The following is a 17,366-nucleotide window of genomic DNA, read 5'->3' on the forward strand; positions in this document are numbered from 1 at the left end:
TGGAAGATGTCAAAAAACCATCCAAAGCATTTGATTTACATTCAAAAAGTCACTTCGACCAAAAACATCATTTTATTTCTACGAGTAGATAGCAATTTACGAACGCCCGGTATAATAAGCTTAAAAAATTTAGTAATCTGATGAAAACGAAATCTATTTAAAAAAAATCCATCGTTGCAGCTGGAGACAATTGTCATCAAAGTAGAAAAATGTAATGTAAATATATTAAATTAACAATATTACACTTCAATAATACAAATACGCATTTTCAACATGGATCAACAAAAATCGAAGTTAAAACCCAACTTTTTTTCCATATTCTTTGCATTTTTTTTAATGATTCATGTCACATAAAATTGAACAATTCAATCAATAAGAAATGTTTCAGATTGCCCGAATTTATCCGGGACAAAACTTGAGTAAAGTTACCGGGAATAATGCAATAAGTTCACTCGGCCCGAACTTTTCAGAAAATTGTTATAATAAAAAAAAAGTTTTAACAAAATGAACATTTTTATTTATAGAAATCTTTAATAAGATTTGAAAGCAAAAGATTTGGATTGGTAAAACATTTCTTCTTCAGATAAACAAACTGTTTCTCCATTGCTAGTCCTATTGGAACCGCCCCTTCAAGTATACACACTCGAAATACCCCTAAATGTAGACAATCACCTGCAATGTTTACGTGTTCAAAAACTGGATCGATCGGTTTTCTCGGTGGTGTATGTGGTGAACATAAGAGCTCTCACTCTCACGCTCGTTGGTGTTGAATTCAATATAATCTCTCCGGTGGTGTTAGTTAAACATCTCCGTGGTGAAACGCAGAGAAACTCCGTGGGGAATCGAAAAACCCGCACCGCGGAGATTCTCCATAGAGAAAATGCATCCCTGCAGGAAGGGTTGTTTTAGTAAGGGAGAGGTTTGAATCAGGAGCCATTTTTGGAAAATGGTGCGATTTGGTTGACCTACACCTCCTATGCTCCTAGAGATTTCCTAAGGAAACTCCTAATCATATCTGCGAGGTGTTTTAATTAGAAAATTTAAAAGAATTATGAACTCTCAAATAATTAGAAATGCAATCATTCGAATTTTCTACAAGCTAGCTGTTTCCCTCACTATATTTTCTAACACATCACTGATTCTCGAAACGACTCTTGAAAAGAAAATGGTAAGTCTAAACAATAAGCTATTAAAAGTGGTGAGAGCTTTTTTTAAATTGAATTTTGATAATGAATATCATGATCTTCAATCTACAACGGCCCATACAGTACTCTCATGAGCTTACGTGTTTGCTAGTCACTGTTCTGTTTCTGTCCTCTGTTAGTTTATTGTTAATATGATATTAAAAGACATTTTAATAAAACTATTAACTTCATGAAACAGTAATATATTCAGATTGCACTCTGAACATTTTGTTCAGTTGTGCCAAATAAACGCCTAAATGTATACTGAATACTTCTTTAAAATGAAAAAGCTTCTCAGGCAGTTTACCTACTTACACGTAGTGGTATAAGCTTTCCCATGCACTTTAAGTTGTATGCAAGCTTTCAGGTGGTTGAAATCATTCACGGCTTGCTGCAATCATTATAAAAAAAAGTCGAGAAAAGCAAGGCGAATCGATTTCAAAAATTATGGAACATTGTTTTTCATTACTGTCACTTTAAACAGTATACTATTTTACTTAATAATCCTAAACAGCTTTTCATTTCCTAAACTTTTGAACCTATATTATCAAAGTATGTATTTGGATAAATTACTTATCCAAAAATTTATCATGTTCATTTCAATCATATGTTCTCAACACCACATTATAGAATTACATAAATTCATGATCACATTAAAAAAAAACTGAAGTTTTATATGCGATGACCTAGCCTTTTCTGAACAAATATAAAATTACTTTTCTATTTTGCGCACTAAGGATCCCAAACACTAAAAATTTACTGAAGAAAGCCCTTCAAACATTAATTTTATCTCTCCATCCAGAACCTAGAAATTTGAACACTGTTCTAGATAACAAGTTATAATTCTTCATTCCTAAAATAAAAATCATTCAATGTACATCCATTGAAGTTCGTTAAGACATTGAGACTAAAATTAAACAATTTACATGACGTCAATATTGATACGGAAGTGTTCCAACAACTAATTAAATGGCATAAAATTTAATGCTCAATTCTCTTACATCGATAAAATGAGTTCATAATTAATTTCTTGATAAAATATTGAAGATAAATCGATAGTATCAAAATGTAAATACAGCTAATCAAACCATGAAGCGCGATGTGTGTATAATTCTTATTTTTTTTATCCAAATGGTAATAAGATATCTTTTAATTTGATGACAAATATAATTTTTCAATATTCTAAGTTTCTTCAGTTCTTCCTACAGTTCAATTCTAAGAATACGTATGGAATAATGGAATTTTATATAGGCGGAAAAAACGCCTGTATATATGCTACATCATAACAGCTGTTGAAATTATGAAGCTTCTTGAGTCGAATATTTCATTAGAAAAAGCCTTTTCGAAACATTTTTTTCAACAAAACTTGTATGCAAGCTTTGATATGATTGAAATATTTCACATCTTGCTGAAAACTGCCTGAAAATTAAAATTTTGGCCATGGTAGCTTTTTTCTAAATATTTAAATCTAAAAATTTACAAAAAAGGAAAGAATGGAACATGTATACTCATCTTAGACTCGTCCCAGTGCTCTCCTCCAGTTGAATGTTCGGTAAAATAAACTATTAACCTGCGTTGTTCCGGAGGGCGTAGAGCTAGCCCCTCTAATCCAGCCTTTTATGCTTTGCTAGAGATCCGGCAATGGTTTACTTCGGTTCATCCGGAGGTTTCCGCCTAATGGAACAGCCGACAGAATTCCGGGAGGAATGAAAATTGGCATGGTTTGGAGCTTGGGCATCAGGTTGAAGAAGCTGATGGAACTATTCTTGATTCGAACTTTTTCACTTTTTACTATTTAATGAATTTTTCACTTTTTCGCTATAAAATTTGGCAGGAGCGAAACTGTAAGGACCATACTGAGATAGCAAATAAAGACTAACTCTGTTCCACCCCTGATACCCGCGTTGAAAATCTTATTACAATACAATCAATTGAAGAACACCAGCTTTGGGATCATCTTACCCCACACATCGGAAAACTGACGGATTTGTAAGTGTTTACTGTATGCAATTTTTTAGCAAATTGACCAGTGCCCATAAAAATTTTTTCAAGTGTCTCACACCCTTCTTAAATTATCTGTCAATTAAGTCTCAAGTTTTGACTTCATTTCTATTCATAACCCTTTTGCCCGTTAGAGTTCATATCAATTTGACGCTCTTGACTTAAACCGGAATATACTTTTTGTTTCTATACCGATTTGTACAAAAAATGTGGTTTTAAAAACCACGAAATGTAAAGAATTGCAGCGCTTATGTAATTGCATCACTAGAATTGGTATGAACTTGCCTAACTGTAGAATAGAATTCTGCGTTTCTAGACTCAAAATCCAGTGTAAAGAATTTAAGTATAAGAAAATTTGAGGAATAAAAAATTGATAAAAAGTTTCAAAAACAGCTACCTTTGCTTAGCTGAATTTCATTTCCCAATGAACCGATTTTCAAAACTTAAGTTTTATTTTTTTTTCGTTCATTTGGTCATTATTTTCATAGAACATACTTTGTCTGTCAAAATTACCAATTCATCAGTATATTGGAATGATTATAAATATGTTTGAAATGTGCGCTTCGGGTCATATTGATCCGAACAGGGTTAAAACTTTGAATCTTGAGTTTGGATTGTAACACTAGAACCTTTTACTCTATAGCTAGTCCCGCGTTAAGTCCCGCGCGTGTGCCGTGACAGGCGCGAGTCTAGGATAAGCTGCTCTCGATCAGGCACACGACGGGCAAGGTGGCAAACTTCGAACCCTGAAGATAAGAGGTCGGGCTTCGAGTCGTTAGAGGAGAGGTCAGGCCTCAAACCTTCAGGCGGAGAGGTTTGTGTGGTCAACCCCAAGTCTTTATGATAAGAGGTCGGGTCCCGAGTCGTAAGAGGAGGGATCAGGCCCCTTACCAACAAGAAGAGGGGTACAAGTGGTCACCTCGAGTCATTACGAGGAGAGGTCAGATTTCAAGTCGTTAGAGGAGAGATCGGGCCTTGAATCGTGCAGAGGAGAGGTAAACCTCGAGTCGATGCGAGGAGGGGTCGGATCTCAAGTCGTTAGAGGAGAGATCAGGCCTTGAATCGTGCAGAGGAGAGGTAAACCTCGAGTCGATGCGAGGAGGGGTCGGATCTCAAGTCGTTAGAGGAGAGATCAGGCCTCAAGTCGCGAAGAGGAGAGGTTTGTGTGGGAATCTCGAGTCATTGCGAGGAAATGTCGGTTCTCAAGTCGTTAGAGGAGAGTTCAGGCGTCGAGTCGTAAGGATGAGACCCAGACAACCAGAAGTCGTATTTTCTTTTACAGATTACATCGTATAGAATGTTATTTATACTCATTTTCGTATATCTGCACCTACAATGTGCGGTCCATGCATATTCTTTATCGTATTTAAAAGCATTGCATGATTTTATTACGACAAGAAGAGAGACTCGTATTTATGTACATATGAACTCGACCTTTGTGTACGACAATTCGCAAAAAATCCGTGAAACAACCGATATACGGTGATCAGCCGTGACTGAGAGATTTTGTCGTGTTATGCATAAAATAATTCGAAATAAAAAACGTATATAACTGCATTGATTCGTAATAATGTGCATGCAGTCGTATACCTTTGCAAATTAATTCGCATGTCTGATTTTCGTAAAACGTATTTGCTGGCAATCGTAAAAGTATACAAAAAAGTTCAATAAAATCGTTTATGATAATGGGACATCGATGATTGGAATCGAATTAAAGGAGGCTTAAAAATGTTGGTCTATTTTTAGATCATCGATGACGCGTTCTACGATTTGAAAGATTTAAGTTATAGAAATATACGATTTGCTTTTGGTTTAATGTCTTTGAAGCAAATCCTCTTAAATTTATATATTCCAGATAGCGTCGAGGAACCATCATGAGCTGCAGATCGTATGGTCAGGGGATCAAGTCCAGGTACTAACAATAAAATCAGCAATCAGGCAAATAATAAATTTGTACGATATAAACTTAAATTTGACAGCAAAAAACGCATTTCTTTGAAATAATCTTATTTTATTATTTTTATGGATGAATAAACAGATTGGTTTAAAGTATAAAAAAAAAAATAATCTTATTTTTATTCAACTGACGGAAAATGAGAGCCCTGCACTCAAGTCGCAAAAGACGCCCAAACAAGTCGTCAAACTTTCCATATTGTAACGAAAAATGTCGTATATTACAACCTCAACCACCTATATGATGATGTAAATTCTCAAAGTATATTCAGGGTAGTCGTAAATGATGCGCATGACAAGTCGTGCAAATCGTAATTTAATACAATCCAAATCAAGAATATGTTTGCTAATGTACCTATATGGCCTCCAAAATGGTACGTATATACTGGTTTTGCTACATTATATACGATATGTTTACAGGTATATTTGCATGTATATTTGCGTTGCAAATTCGAAATACCCACCAAATGGTTGTCTGGGGAGGTTTTGCTGAAAGTGGTCTCGTTAATGAGTATTGCCTTTGAGCGCATTAGCGCGAATAGACCTCCCACTATTGAAGCATAGTGTACCAAACAGTTCGAGGTGGGAACCAGGTCTGCGGCCCCAGGTGGAGTTTAGGGAGTAGGGGGTATACACGGAGTATATCATGAGTCTTCCCATTGTACCCATGGACCCAGAGTAGCAAACTGGGGGGACGCGGTGGCTCGCCGTGCCTTGGAATACAATCCGTAAACTGGGATTTACCACCTGTGGTTACCAACTAAAAAAAAAAAGACTAAGGTTGCCTGTTCCCACAGCACGTGGAGGTAACATGGCCGAGGATCCCATACGACTGGGACACGAGAGAGAAGGAGCAGATTTCACTGGAGGAACTGCGCGACATCGCTAAGTCCCTTCAGCTGAACAAAGTTCCGGGTCCGGTTGGCATCCCTAATGTTGCAGTGAAGGCCGCGCTCATGGAACATCCCGAAATGTTCCGGTCTTCACTGCAGCAGTAAATGGATAATGGGTTCTTCCCAGATGTGTGGAAGCGGCAGTGGCAAGGTTCTAGAAAAGGTATTACAGAGCAGGATCTAGCTCTACACCGAAGGTGCGAACGGCCTATCCGATAATCAGTTCGGTTTTTGGAAAGGTCGCAGCACGGTGGACGCCATTTGACAGGTCATCGAAAGGGCAGATGAAGCCAGGCTGAAGAAACGGAGAAGAGACCGGTTTTGCACAGTGGTTACTCTCGACGTAAAGAACGCTTTCAACAGCGTCAGTTGGGCAGCGATTGCGTCATCGCTCATCAACATGAGGATTCCGGCATATATCTGTAGAATGGTGGAGTGTTACTTCCGTGACCGCCAACTACAGTATATGACCAGCGAGGGACTGGAAACAGTGAGAGTCCCGGCAGGGGTTCCACAAGGATCGATACTTGGCCCGGTATTGTGGAACATTGTCTACGACGAACTGCTGAGACTGCGTCTCCCCACAGGAGTGAGACTTGTGGGATTCGTCGATGATGTGGTTCTCCTGGCATCGGGCCCATCAACCGAAGAGGTCCAGTTACTCGCCACAGTAGCTATTGAGAAGGTGGAAAACTGGATGCGCTCCAAGAGCCTACGTCTGGCTCACCACAAGACCGAGATGGTGCTTATCACGAACCTGATCTCAGCACAATCAGGGACGATTGCAGCTGGATCGTGCGCATCCGAGTCCAAGCGTGCGATTAAATACCTCGGGGTGATGATCGACAACCGGCTGAGCTTTACGGCCCACGTCGACTACGCCTGTAAAAGAGCTGCAATGGCGACAGCAGCCCTCTCACGGGCCATGTCGAACAACTTGGCGATCCGCTGCAGCAAAAGGAGGGTCCTGGCGAGTGTGACCTCGTCCATTCTGCGGTACGGAGCGGAAGCTGGAAGGCAGCCTTGAGCAGGCATTGTAACCAGCAAAAGCTCTGCAGTGTGCAGCGGCTGATGAACCTGCGAGTAATCAGCGCATACCGAACGGTGTCCTCGGTAGCTGCTGATGTTGTGGCGAGGGTCATGCCCATCTCGGTTTTGCTAGAGGAAGATATCTTCTGCTACGAGCACAGGCACATACCCGACGTGCGGAAACATACCAGAGAGGCCTCGCTGTCCAACTGGCAGCACCAGTGGGACAGCTCGGAACGTGGCCGGTGGAACCATCGCTTGATCCCTAACATCGGATCATGGATGCACCGGAGACATGGAAGGTGGATTTCTGCATGACACAATTCTTAACTGGTCACGGATGTTTCATGTAGTCCCAACATCGGTTTGGACACGTGGCTTCGCCATCCTGTTCAACCTGCGGTGACACAATAGAGACACCAGAGCACGTAGTGTTCAACTGTCCGAGGTTCGAAGGGGTACGTGCTAACATGCTTGCCGCCTGCGGACCAGACACGACAGCCGACAACATCGTGCGGAGGATGTGTGAGGATGCCAATACTTGGCGCGTGGTCAGCGATGGGTTCACCCGAATCATGACTGCCCAGCAGAGGAGTTGGAACCAGCACCAGTCCGCGACCGGTGTAGGGTGACTCCTTCGTCGGGGAGCACCTGAGTAGTGTGCGTCCGACCCTGGCAGTAAAGCATACAAAGATAAGACTATACCTTTTGCGTATGCCGAGCTGCTAGGTACGTCGCGCGTCTGTGTGTAGGATGCCTCCAACGTTACCGTTGTGGAGTATCCGAGTCGAACGCGCCCTCTGCGACGGAGGCTGCGGGGATAAGACATGACCTTCTCCGCAGTGAAACTCGTAGAGGGAAGAGTATTCACGTCGCGGAGTACGCTCGGGTAGAGTGGTCTCACGACGCCGTCGGATGAGCCACTCGAGTGGGTAGGATGACATCACCGTCGGGATGCATCAGAGTAGCAATTGAAAAGACCCGTACGTGTGCTGTGACAGTCGCGAGTCTAGGATAAGCTGCTCTCGATTCGGCACATGGCGGTCAAAAATCCTAGGGTTGCCAGCCAAAAAGGGAGGAGGAAGACCGGACCACGGTCGGAGTAGAATGCCCTTTCGGCGGGGGGCATTTGAGTAGTGTGCGTCCGATCCTAGCAGTAAAGCATACTAAGATAAGACAATACCTTCTGCGTATGCCGAGCTGTTAGGTACGTAGCGAACGTTGTGTAGGATACCTCCACCGCCGCGGAGTATCTGAGTAAAACGCGCTCCCTACGAGGGAAGCTGCGGAGATAAGACTATACCTTCTTCGTAGTCGAACTCGTAGGGGGAAGAGTATTTACACCGCGAAATACTCTCGGGTAGGGTGACTTCACGTCGTCGGCGGGTGATTCACCTGAGTCGGTGTAGGATGAATTCTTCACCGGGAATCATCCGAGTAGTCTTTCGTAAAGCCCCGAACGTGTGCTGTGACAGGCGCGAGTCTAGGGTAAGCTGCTCTTGGTTGGCACACGGACGGGCAAAGAGGAGAGGGCCTCGAGCCAAGCCAAGCAGAGCCAAGATCTCGAGTCGTTAGACGAGAGGTCATTGGTCTCTTGCAGTGGTCTCGAACAGAGGCGGAGCGCACGATAGTCGTGGGAACCAAGCTAGTCTCGAGTTGCGAGTAAAGGCCGGACCTCGAGTCGTTAGAGGAGATGTCCTTAGTCTTGAATGATAACTAGAGACAGGGTATATATGCTGGAGTTTGACTCGAACTGGAGTTGCCGATGAGCGCTTAAGCGCGGACTTGGATGGGAATTATGGCCAGAGGCTCCAGGTGGACTTTATGGCGTAGGGGTACTTAGTATCATGAGTCGTCCAATTGCACCCATGGACCCAGAGTAGCATACTGGGGGGACTCGGTCGATCGCCGTGCCTTGGAATGCAATCCGTAAAAATGATTTACCACCTGGGTGATCAACTAATAAAAAAAAAATTAAGGTTGCCAGACTTTTTTTTATATCCTATCCGGGTTAAGCAGGCAATATTATACATAAACCTGGAAAAGTCCTGGCAATTGGTTTAAAAATTGATGACCATAAATCCGGGCGATATGCGGGCAATTTTTGTCCAAACTCAGAAATTACTCAATAAAAATCAAGAAAAAAAATTAACAAATCGACAGATTTTAAATCGTATTTTAGGCTTCTTAAAAACCTCTCACGATTATTTTTAAAAAACTTGCTCAAAAATTAAGTTTTGGACGTATAAATAAAAAAAATTACATCACAAATGATTTTTTTTTGTTTGATTTGCCAAATAAAGTGAATAAATCCCGACAAATCCAGGCATTTTTCAATAAAATCCGGGCAACCGAGCCAGGCCGGACTGTTCCCAAATTTTGTACAAAATATCCGGGAAACCCGAATAAAACCAGGCAATCCTGCAACCTTGAGCTAGACTCATTGCGTTTTACATACTTCTAAAAATGTATGCAAATCTGTGCAACAAAAAAATTTGTATACAAGATATTATAAGATGGAAAATTTGAAAAAAGTGGAACATAATACAAAAAAATATGAATAGAATATGAAATTGTATTAATTTTTTAAAGTAATAAAGACTAATAAACCAAAATGTTCTCGAAGGTCTTACAGTTTTGTAAAACTAGTATTATTATTTATTTCCAGTGAAAAACTCCTAACAAGGGGCGCTTCACAGAAGCTTCACGCTTAACTTTCAACGGGCACTGCACAGATTTTACGATTAATTTTATTGATAATCATTTTATTGCTTGAGAAAAATTATTGCTTTAGTTTATTGTACTTTCGTCTTACAATAGAGGTTCGAGATCCGAACCAATCCAATGAAGGGGATCAACGACTTAGCACGCAACGGCCGCATGATTCGAGTAGGTAGGTATCCATTACTAAGTCCACTTAGCCACATGTGTGATAAAAAAAATCATCGAGAATTGAATTGAAGCTGAGACCGCCGTAAATGCCAACCACCCCAAAATCTTAACCGGGCAGGCTCCCCAAGCCCAGTGTGTGTGGGTCTCTAGCAAAGCAGAGTAAATGATAAACAACAACCATAGAGGAAGAATTTGTTCAGCGGCTGAAGAATGGACCTTTGATAGCTAGTTTTTATGATTGTTTCGTGTTTCCTTTTCTTTGCCGGATCGAGTTTGCTAACAACTGAAAGTACTGAAGGATCTTGTTACGTGTACGGTGGCGACGGCACTTTTGGATATCTTAGAACAAAGCCGATTCTTGAATTCTAAGTGCTATAAAAGAATGTGGGAGATGTGTGGACCAGCAGAACTCATCAGTATTCCAAACTGACAACAATCTCTTCGTCCTTCGAGACTTTCAGCCCTAACTAATCACCAATCATGAAGGTAGGTTAAATTTTTGGCAATTGTTCAAATTCGAGTGAAATTTTGATTGAATTATCTTTTTCTTCAATTTGTGCAGTGCATCGCAGCTGTAGTCATGACCCTGGCCGTCGTCGCCCAGGGAGGTGTCGTCCCCGTTGCTTACTCCGCCCCTCACACCACTGTTGTCCAGCAGAATGTGCCCACCACTAAGTACGTCGTGTCGGCTCCAGTGACCACTTACGCCGCTGCTCCAGCCATTGCCACGACCTACGCCGCTGCCCCGGTTGCCACCTACGCCGCCACTCAGTATGCCTACAACGCCGCCCCAGTTGCCCCTTATGCCGCCGCTCCAGTAGCCACTTATGCCGCTGCTCCAGCTGCCGTTGCCACTTATGCTGCCCCACACACCACCTATGTCCAGCAGAACGTCGCCCCTCGGTATGTTGCCGCCCCAGTGGCCTACACCGCTGCTGTTGCTCCAGCCGCCGCCGTGACCTACTCTGCCGATTCCGAGGTCGTTGAGGCCAGCTCCGTTGTGGCCGCCGCTCCAGCCGCCGTTGTTGCTGCTGCCCCAGCCGTCGCCATTGCTCATCAGCCAGCCGTCGCCGTCGTTGCCCAACAGGAAGCTCGTTATGTGGCCGCCAACCGTGGAGCCGTCCATGAGGCCCCTCTCGCTGGACATGCCGTCTCCCAGCAGTCGCTGAACCTGGAACCAGCTGCGGGAACCCTGTAAAGCGATCTGCCCCTGATCTAATGTGAGTTCCTAGCCGTGGAGTGAAAGCACGAAATCTTTAAGTCACCATGAAGCACGTACAATCGCGTCGAGTTCAATAAAAGAAGGAGTTTAAATTTCAATGAAAAGTTGAGTCGTTTTGTTAAGGACTAGCAAACGAATGATGACATTTGTTATGTACCGTCAGCTGAGGCAACATGCAACAATTTTCAACTTCAATGGCTTCTAAAAAACTTATGTTCAATTAATCCTACCCCTTACGCATCAAAAGTTTTAAGGATGCTGGGGCATCAAATTGGCGTAATTAGAAAAATTATAGGTTTCTTCAGTTATTTTTAATTTTCTAAAAACATGCGATTTTCCCCCTCCTTAGAAAATGGAATGGGGTAACTTGCAACAAACTTTGTTTTTAATGGAAAATCTTAGGAACACGTACGAAAATTTATAGTTTTTAATATGTTAGCAATGCCTTAAAGATCATTACGCATGACAATACCAATTGCAGTAGTTTTTGGGTCTGTAATAACTAATTTTCACATTTTTTTTGAAAATGCAGATGCTGCATACATTTAGGGGTTAAATAATACTACGAAAAATTCTAAAAGCTGAAATCATTAAACTAAATGTTTGGATGAATGAAATTCCAATGATTGCAAGACATTCATATTCCAACACATGGAAACGAGATTTACAAGGTATTTCTTTGATTTGCATTTTGTTGCATTTAACCCCAGACACCTAACGGAATTTTAAAAATATTTATTTAAAAAAATTGGGTGATTGTTCGAAAAATATTTTTACACCAACAATGTTGGTATAACATGAGGAAACCAGTAAAAAGTTTGTGGGTAATATTATCAAGCCGATTCGTCACACTGGGTAAAGTTTTTTTCGGCATAAAAAAATGTTAAAATTTGTACATTTATTGCTCGATTTTTCAAATTTTACACAAAAATAAAAAACTTAAGAAAATTAGCTTAAGATGTGAGAAATTATGTCATCATCATTTTGTGATCATTAAAAGATAACTTTATTACAATACATTAAATTAAAAATTGATTTAATGTAGTGTTATATAAATGTTGCATCGAACCCCGCTGTTGCATGATGCCCCGTTTGACGGTATTTGAATTTATTGCTATCGTGCGTTACAGGGCGCTTTTTTAATTTTTCTATTTTTAAAGTTTTTTGATGATTAATTTTCAAATTCGCTCAATTGTTACTCAACATATCGGTAATCTTGTTCAGTTTTTGTGGAAACTTAGTTGAAAGATCGTAAAAAAAAGTCTTTTGAAGTCAGTTTGAATCGGATATGACAAAAAGTCCTTCATGTATGTAAATTTTGAATTGATTTTTGCTCCTGCGCGGGCTTCAAGTGAAAAAATCATCTAATTTCTTTCACCTAATACCATATTGTGAAGGTTTCATTTTTTTTTGTTTCGATTATAGTCGTTTTATCATCCTTATGGCATTCGCGACTTTATCAACGTTGCAGTTGGCGGATCGTTATTGAAAAACTTATCCGGTACAATACAATACAATATGGCGGCTTTTTTCTAAAGAAAATTCGGCTTGCAGTCTATTTCGAAGCGAAAACGACACTTTTTAGTCCCTGAAGAAGATTCATAACGCATTGAAACGTAGGATTGATCGTTTTTGCTCTAAAAAAGACTGCAAGCCGGAATTTCCCAAAATAAAAAAAAAACACAACAATCAGTCGATTCCCAAACATAAAAAGATAGCGGCTTTCGCAATTCTTTTCAAAGCTTCAAATTACTGGAAATCTCATGATTCATCCACAATACGGAGTATTGGGTGAAAGGGCTTCACGATTATAAGTCGAATTTCGTTGTCCGACGCCATCTTGAAATCCTAGATGGCAATGCTTAGCCTTTTCACCCAGTACCCATATAGTTACGGTTTAATGCGATTTTTTTGTCATTTACAGCATTTAAAGTTCAGCGAAAGCCGCCAGCTTGGATTTTAAAATTGCGTCAGATAGCGAAATTCGAATTCTACTCGTTTAGCCTTTTCAACTTATACCTCGGATTGTGGAAGTTTCATCAGATGTTCAGTAATTTAAAGCTTTGAAAAGAAAAGTGAAAGCCGCCATCTCGGGTTGATGATGGCTTCAGGTAGCCAAATTCGACATCTTCTAGTTATTCCTTCCACCCAATACTCATATTGTGGAAATTTCATTTGATTTTCAGTGATTAACATTATTTTAATTTTAAGTGGAAGCCGCCATGTTGGATTCCGTCTGATAGCAAAATTTGACTTCTATTCGTTTGGTCCTTTCACCCAATACCCATATTGTGGAAGTTTCGTGCGATTTTCACTGATAAACAGCATTTTAAAGTTCAGTGGGAGGCACCTTCTTGAATTTGTTTAATAGAGTAATTTGACTTTTAGTTTAGCCCTTCAGCCAATACCCATATTGTGGGAGTTTCATGCGATTTTAGTCATTGACAGCATTTGAAAGTTCAGCAGAAGTCGCCATCTTTGATTTCTTTATGGCGTCGGACAGCAAAATTTGACTTCTACTAGTTTAGTTCTTTCCCTTAATATTCATATTGTAAGGTATTCATATGATTTTCAATGATTAAGAGCATTTCAAAGTTCAGCGAAACCCGCCATCTTGTATTTCAAGATGGTGTCAGATAGTGAAATTCGACTTCTACTCGTTTAGCCTTTTACCCGATACCAATATTGTTGGGGTTTAAGTCATTTTCAACATTTCAAAGTTCAGTGGATGCCGCCATCTTGGATTTCAAGATTGCGTCAGATAAGGAAAATCGACTTCTCTTTCAACTTATACCCATATTGTTAGGATGTTAAGCGATTTTCAGTCATTTAAAGTATTTTCAAGTTGAGTTATTGCCGCTATATTGGAATTTAAGATGGCGACGGACAACGAAATTCGACTTCTACTTGTTTATCAGTTTCACCTTATAACCATATTGTTAAGGCCCAATCCTGGTCACGGCACCAATGTTTTGTCCAGGGTTAATTTTTTAGGATTTGTAGACGGGATGGGTGTTTCCTCAGCTTCATCAAACTGAAGCACAGTGTCGAAAATATATTCAAGTAACGCAAACATTTTATTTTCTAACAATATACAAATATTTTAAATACATCTTCACTTCTCGAGAGTCTACGTAATAAGGGAAGTACAATATTGGGTCATCTACCATTACAACTTTTCCCGCTCATAAGTTACAATAGAAAAGCAACAATGAAGAATTGGCAACACTCAAAATACAAAGGCAAACGGTTGGAAGAACTCACAAAGTGCTAACGTTAAGGTGACCAGTATTGATGAGATTCATCATGATGTTTTCAGTTATTTACTGCTTTGAAAGTAAGAGATATTCATTTTCATTTTCAAAGATTTTTAGATATTTTTTTTATAAACACTCAAAACCACAAACACATAACTTATTAAAAATGTGTAAAAATGGGAATTCCAATTCAAATATGTGCTATCTAATCTGAGCGTGTCCTGTTTTGACATCTTTATCGAGAGCTGTCATTAAGTTTTATGGTGGTTTAATAATCAGGCACTAAGTGCTATTATAAAACATGCAAAAGAAAGCTTGGAGCAAACTTCTAAGTTTGTGTTTTATTAGGGGAGAATGAGGATACTTGATCCCTGGGGATACTTGATTCCTTAGCTATATCTCGAAACTGGAATGTTTTACAAAGATTAAATGTTCTAGAAAAATGTGTTAAAATGAGCAAAATAACAATGCTTGTAGTTTAAAAAATGTTAACAAAATAATTTTTTGAGTTATTGAACTTTGTTTGAAAAATTTCACAAAATGTAACTTGAAGATCTTTTTTCATCACTTTAAAATGTTCCTTACATGGGAAAATTATGAAAAAAATATTTGTTCCAATGTATCAATCGTTCGAGCGTAAAATGAACTTCATAATGCCATATTTTCATATCAATGGAAAACTCTCTACTTTTTTCAGAAAAAGTTTTCCAAAATGTTGATTATGGGTACAATTGATCCCCTAGAGTTGGGTACAATTGATCCCCCTTCCAAACGGCATATTCTTCTTCTGAATTGATCGTTATGATTGCTGATTACGAAATTACTAATATTTATCCAAAAACTAATATTTATCAAACAATTGTCTGAAGAAAAGAGCAAAAATAATTAATTTTCTCTTAATTATAAAAAATAGCGCCTTTAAGTATGCCATGTTATAAGCGTTGAGACAAAGTTATAGAATTTTCTTCTTATGTCTGCTATAAATTGTGAAATGAGAACAAACATGACCAAAATAGTCAATTAACATTCTGTCTTGGGGTTTTGTTTCATTTTTATACAAGGATTAGGGCTTCCTGAATAAAAGATCAAGTCTCCTTCAATAGGGGATCAAGTCTCCCCTAACTTCAGAAAAATCGTAATTTTTTTACTCCCACGAAAATGCTTCTAGTTCATCTACGGGTTCAAGTATCGTTCTAATTTTTGGAGCATAGAAACTTGAAGTTACAGGCTGTCAGAAAATGTCAAAGGCGGCAAGTTGCTTAATTTTTCCAAAAAGATATGGTGAAAATAAAAAAAGGGGATCAAGTATCCCCACTCTCCCCTATAGTTTAAACAGAACGTTCATAACTCTTTCAAAACAACTAAAACAGTTTGTTTAATAAATCTGAATAAAACTGAAAACATATGGTCGATTCATTTAATTAAACCATTCGTAACTAAATTTATAAACAAAACTTTTCATTTGCGGTTAACACATTTTTGACGGCCGCTATGGCAGAAGAAGAGTTGCCGTTGAAAGCCAGGATTTTTTCAATTGCGAAGCACAAATCACAAATAGCGATTCAAAACTTGACTATTCTCAGTTTTTTTAACGATATGCACGAGGAACTTTTTTGGGATCACCGACAAATACTTTAAATAAATTTCATGCAAAAAGTAGTTTATTCCTCAGTTTTAACATTCACCACAAATAGTTGTTCTTGTAGGCCAGTCCATTTCCGTAGCCATATCCTTCATAAGCATTGTTGTTCCAGAGGCCATTGTTGACAATCTTGGCGGTTCCGGTGGTCAAAACTGGAGCAGAATAACCCCACTGGTTTCCGTAAACCGTTGGCCATCCCCAGTTTCCGTAGGCTCCTGCCACGGCCGGATATCCGGAGTATTTTTCCAGCACGACCGATGGAAGGACTGCTGCGCCCTTTCCGTATACACCGTATGGTGGCCAAACCGAGGTGCTCACGGGAACCTGATGGGACACAACGGATGTAGGCAGATAGGAGGGCTCAGCAGCTACTGCCAACACCAAGGCGAAAAGAGCGACGAATACCTGAACAAAAATTTTCAATTCATCAATTAAATTATTCAAAATATTATTGAGCACAAATACCACCTTCATTTTGGTATAAACTTGACGATTTTAACTTGAAACGACAACTGATAACTCAACTATAGGTTTCAACAAGCTTTTATACTTCTTGAAATATAACGGTTGAGCGTACACGAAATTAGGGACTTCCTCAAAATTGCGAAAATGAAAGTGATCATCCGTAATTAGGTCAGGATGGAACACACAATCACTGGTAATCGAATAAGTATAAAAACATTTAAGCTAGAATCAAAAAGACACAGTTCAGTTCAAGAAGTTTACCAAACAACTCAACCAACCATAACAATGAAGGTGAGTAAAATTAATGATTGTTCACTTTTCGATAAAACAACTCCATCGATTATTTTGCAGGTGATTTTTGCACTCATCGTCGTCAGCTTGGCTGTTTTGAGCCATGCTTCTTACTTGCCATCAACTTCAGTTTGGCCTTACAGCAATGGCGATTGGAACTCCTGGAACTCCTGGAACAACTGGAATGGGCTCAACACCTGGACTGGTTCGCATTTGGGATTAACTGGAGGATACCCATCTTCTTACTACAACAACTTGTGGACGTCTCCTTCACTGTATGACGGAGGATTGTACGGAGGTCACAAGACTGTGGTCCAGACCAACGTTGTCAATGGTGGATATCCATGGGAACAACCCTGGGGAACTTATGGTGCCGGTGTCTACGGATGGGGAGGTTATTCTCATCATGGATATGCAAAGACAGTTGTTCCAGTAGAAAAGCAGGTAGCAGCCACTCCAGGATCAGTTCACGTGGCCCCTGTTCCCGTTGATGGAGTGAAGGTTGTGGCCGGTTATTAAATATGACTGAATATGTTG

The 17,366-nt window shown here is 39.9% G+C and overlaps 3 protein-coding genes across 3 annotated transcripts; 2 read left to right on the forward strand and 1 right to left on the reverse strand.

Moving 5' to 3' along the window:
• Window positions 1–10,363: 10,363 nt before the first annotated feature.
• Window positions 10,364–11,278, forward strand: LOC129745009 (cuticle protein 16.5-like). The gene is made up of 2 exons (XM_055737833.1): window positions 10,364–10,438; window positions 10,515–11,278. Exons 1-2 carry the CDS (start codon window positions 10,433–10,435, stop codon window positions 11,148–11,150), a joined length of 642 nt encoding a protein of 213 aa, XP_055593808.1. The 5' UTR covers window positions 10,364–10,432; the 3' UTR covers window positions 11,151–11,278.
• Window positions 11,279–16,112: 4,834 nt separating this feature from the next.
• On the reverse strand, window positions 16,113–16,581 carry LOC129741203 (uncharacterized). Its single transcript, XM_055732911.1, has 2 exons — window positions 16,542–16,581; window positions 16,113–16,478 (listed from the first exon to the last, which is right to left on the reverse strand). The coding sequence occupies exons 1-2, from the start codon at window positions 16,545–16,547 to the stop codon at window positions 16,113–16,115; spliced, it is 372 nt and encodes a 123-aa protein (XP_055588886.1). The 5' UTR covers window positions 16,548–16,581.
• Window positions 16,582–16,798: 217 nt separating this feature from the next.
• LOC129741204 (uncharacterized) lies at window positions 16,799–17,348 on the forward strand. Its single transcript, XM_055732912.1, has 2 exons — window positions 16,799–16,829; window positions 16,890–17,348. The coding sequence occupies exons 1-2, from the start codon at window positions 16,824–16,826 to the stop codon at window positions 17,346–17,348; spliced, it is 465 nt and encodes a 154-aa protein (XP_055588887.1). The 5' UTR covers window positions 16,799–16,823.
• The last annotated feature ends 18 nt before the right edge of the window (window positions 17,349–17,366 follow it).

Source organism: Uranotaenia lowii, chromosome 2 (assembly GCF_029784155.1).
Source record: "Uranotaenia lowii strain MFRU-FL chromosome 2, ASM2978415v1, whole genome shotgun sequence".
Lineage (NCBI taxonomy): Eukaryota > Metazoa > Arthropoda > Insecta > Diptera > Culicidae > Uranotaenia > Uranotaenia lowii.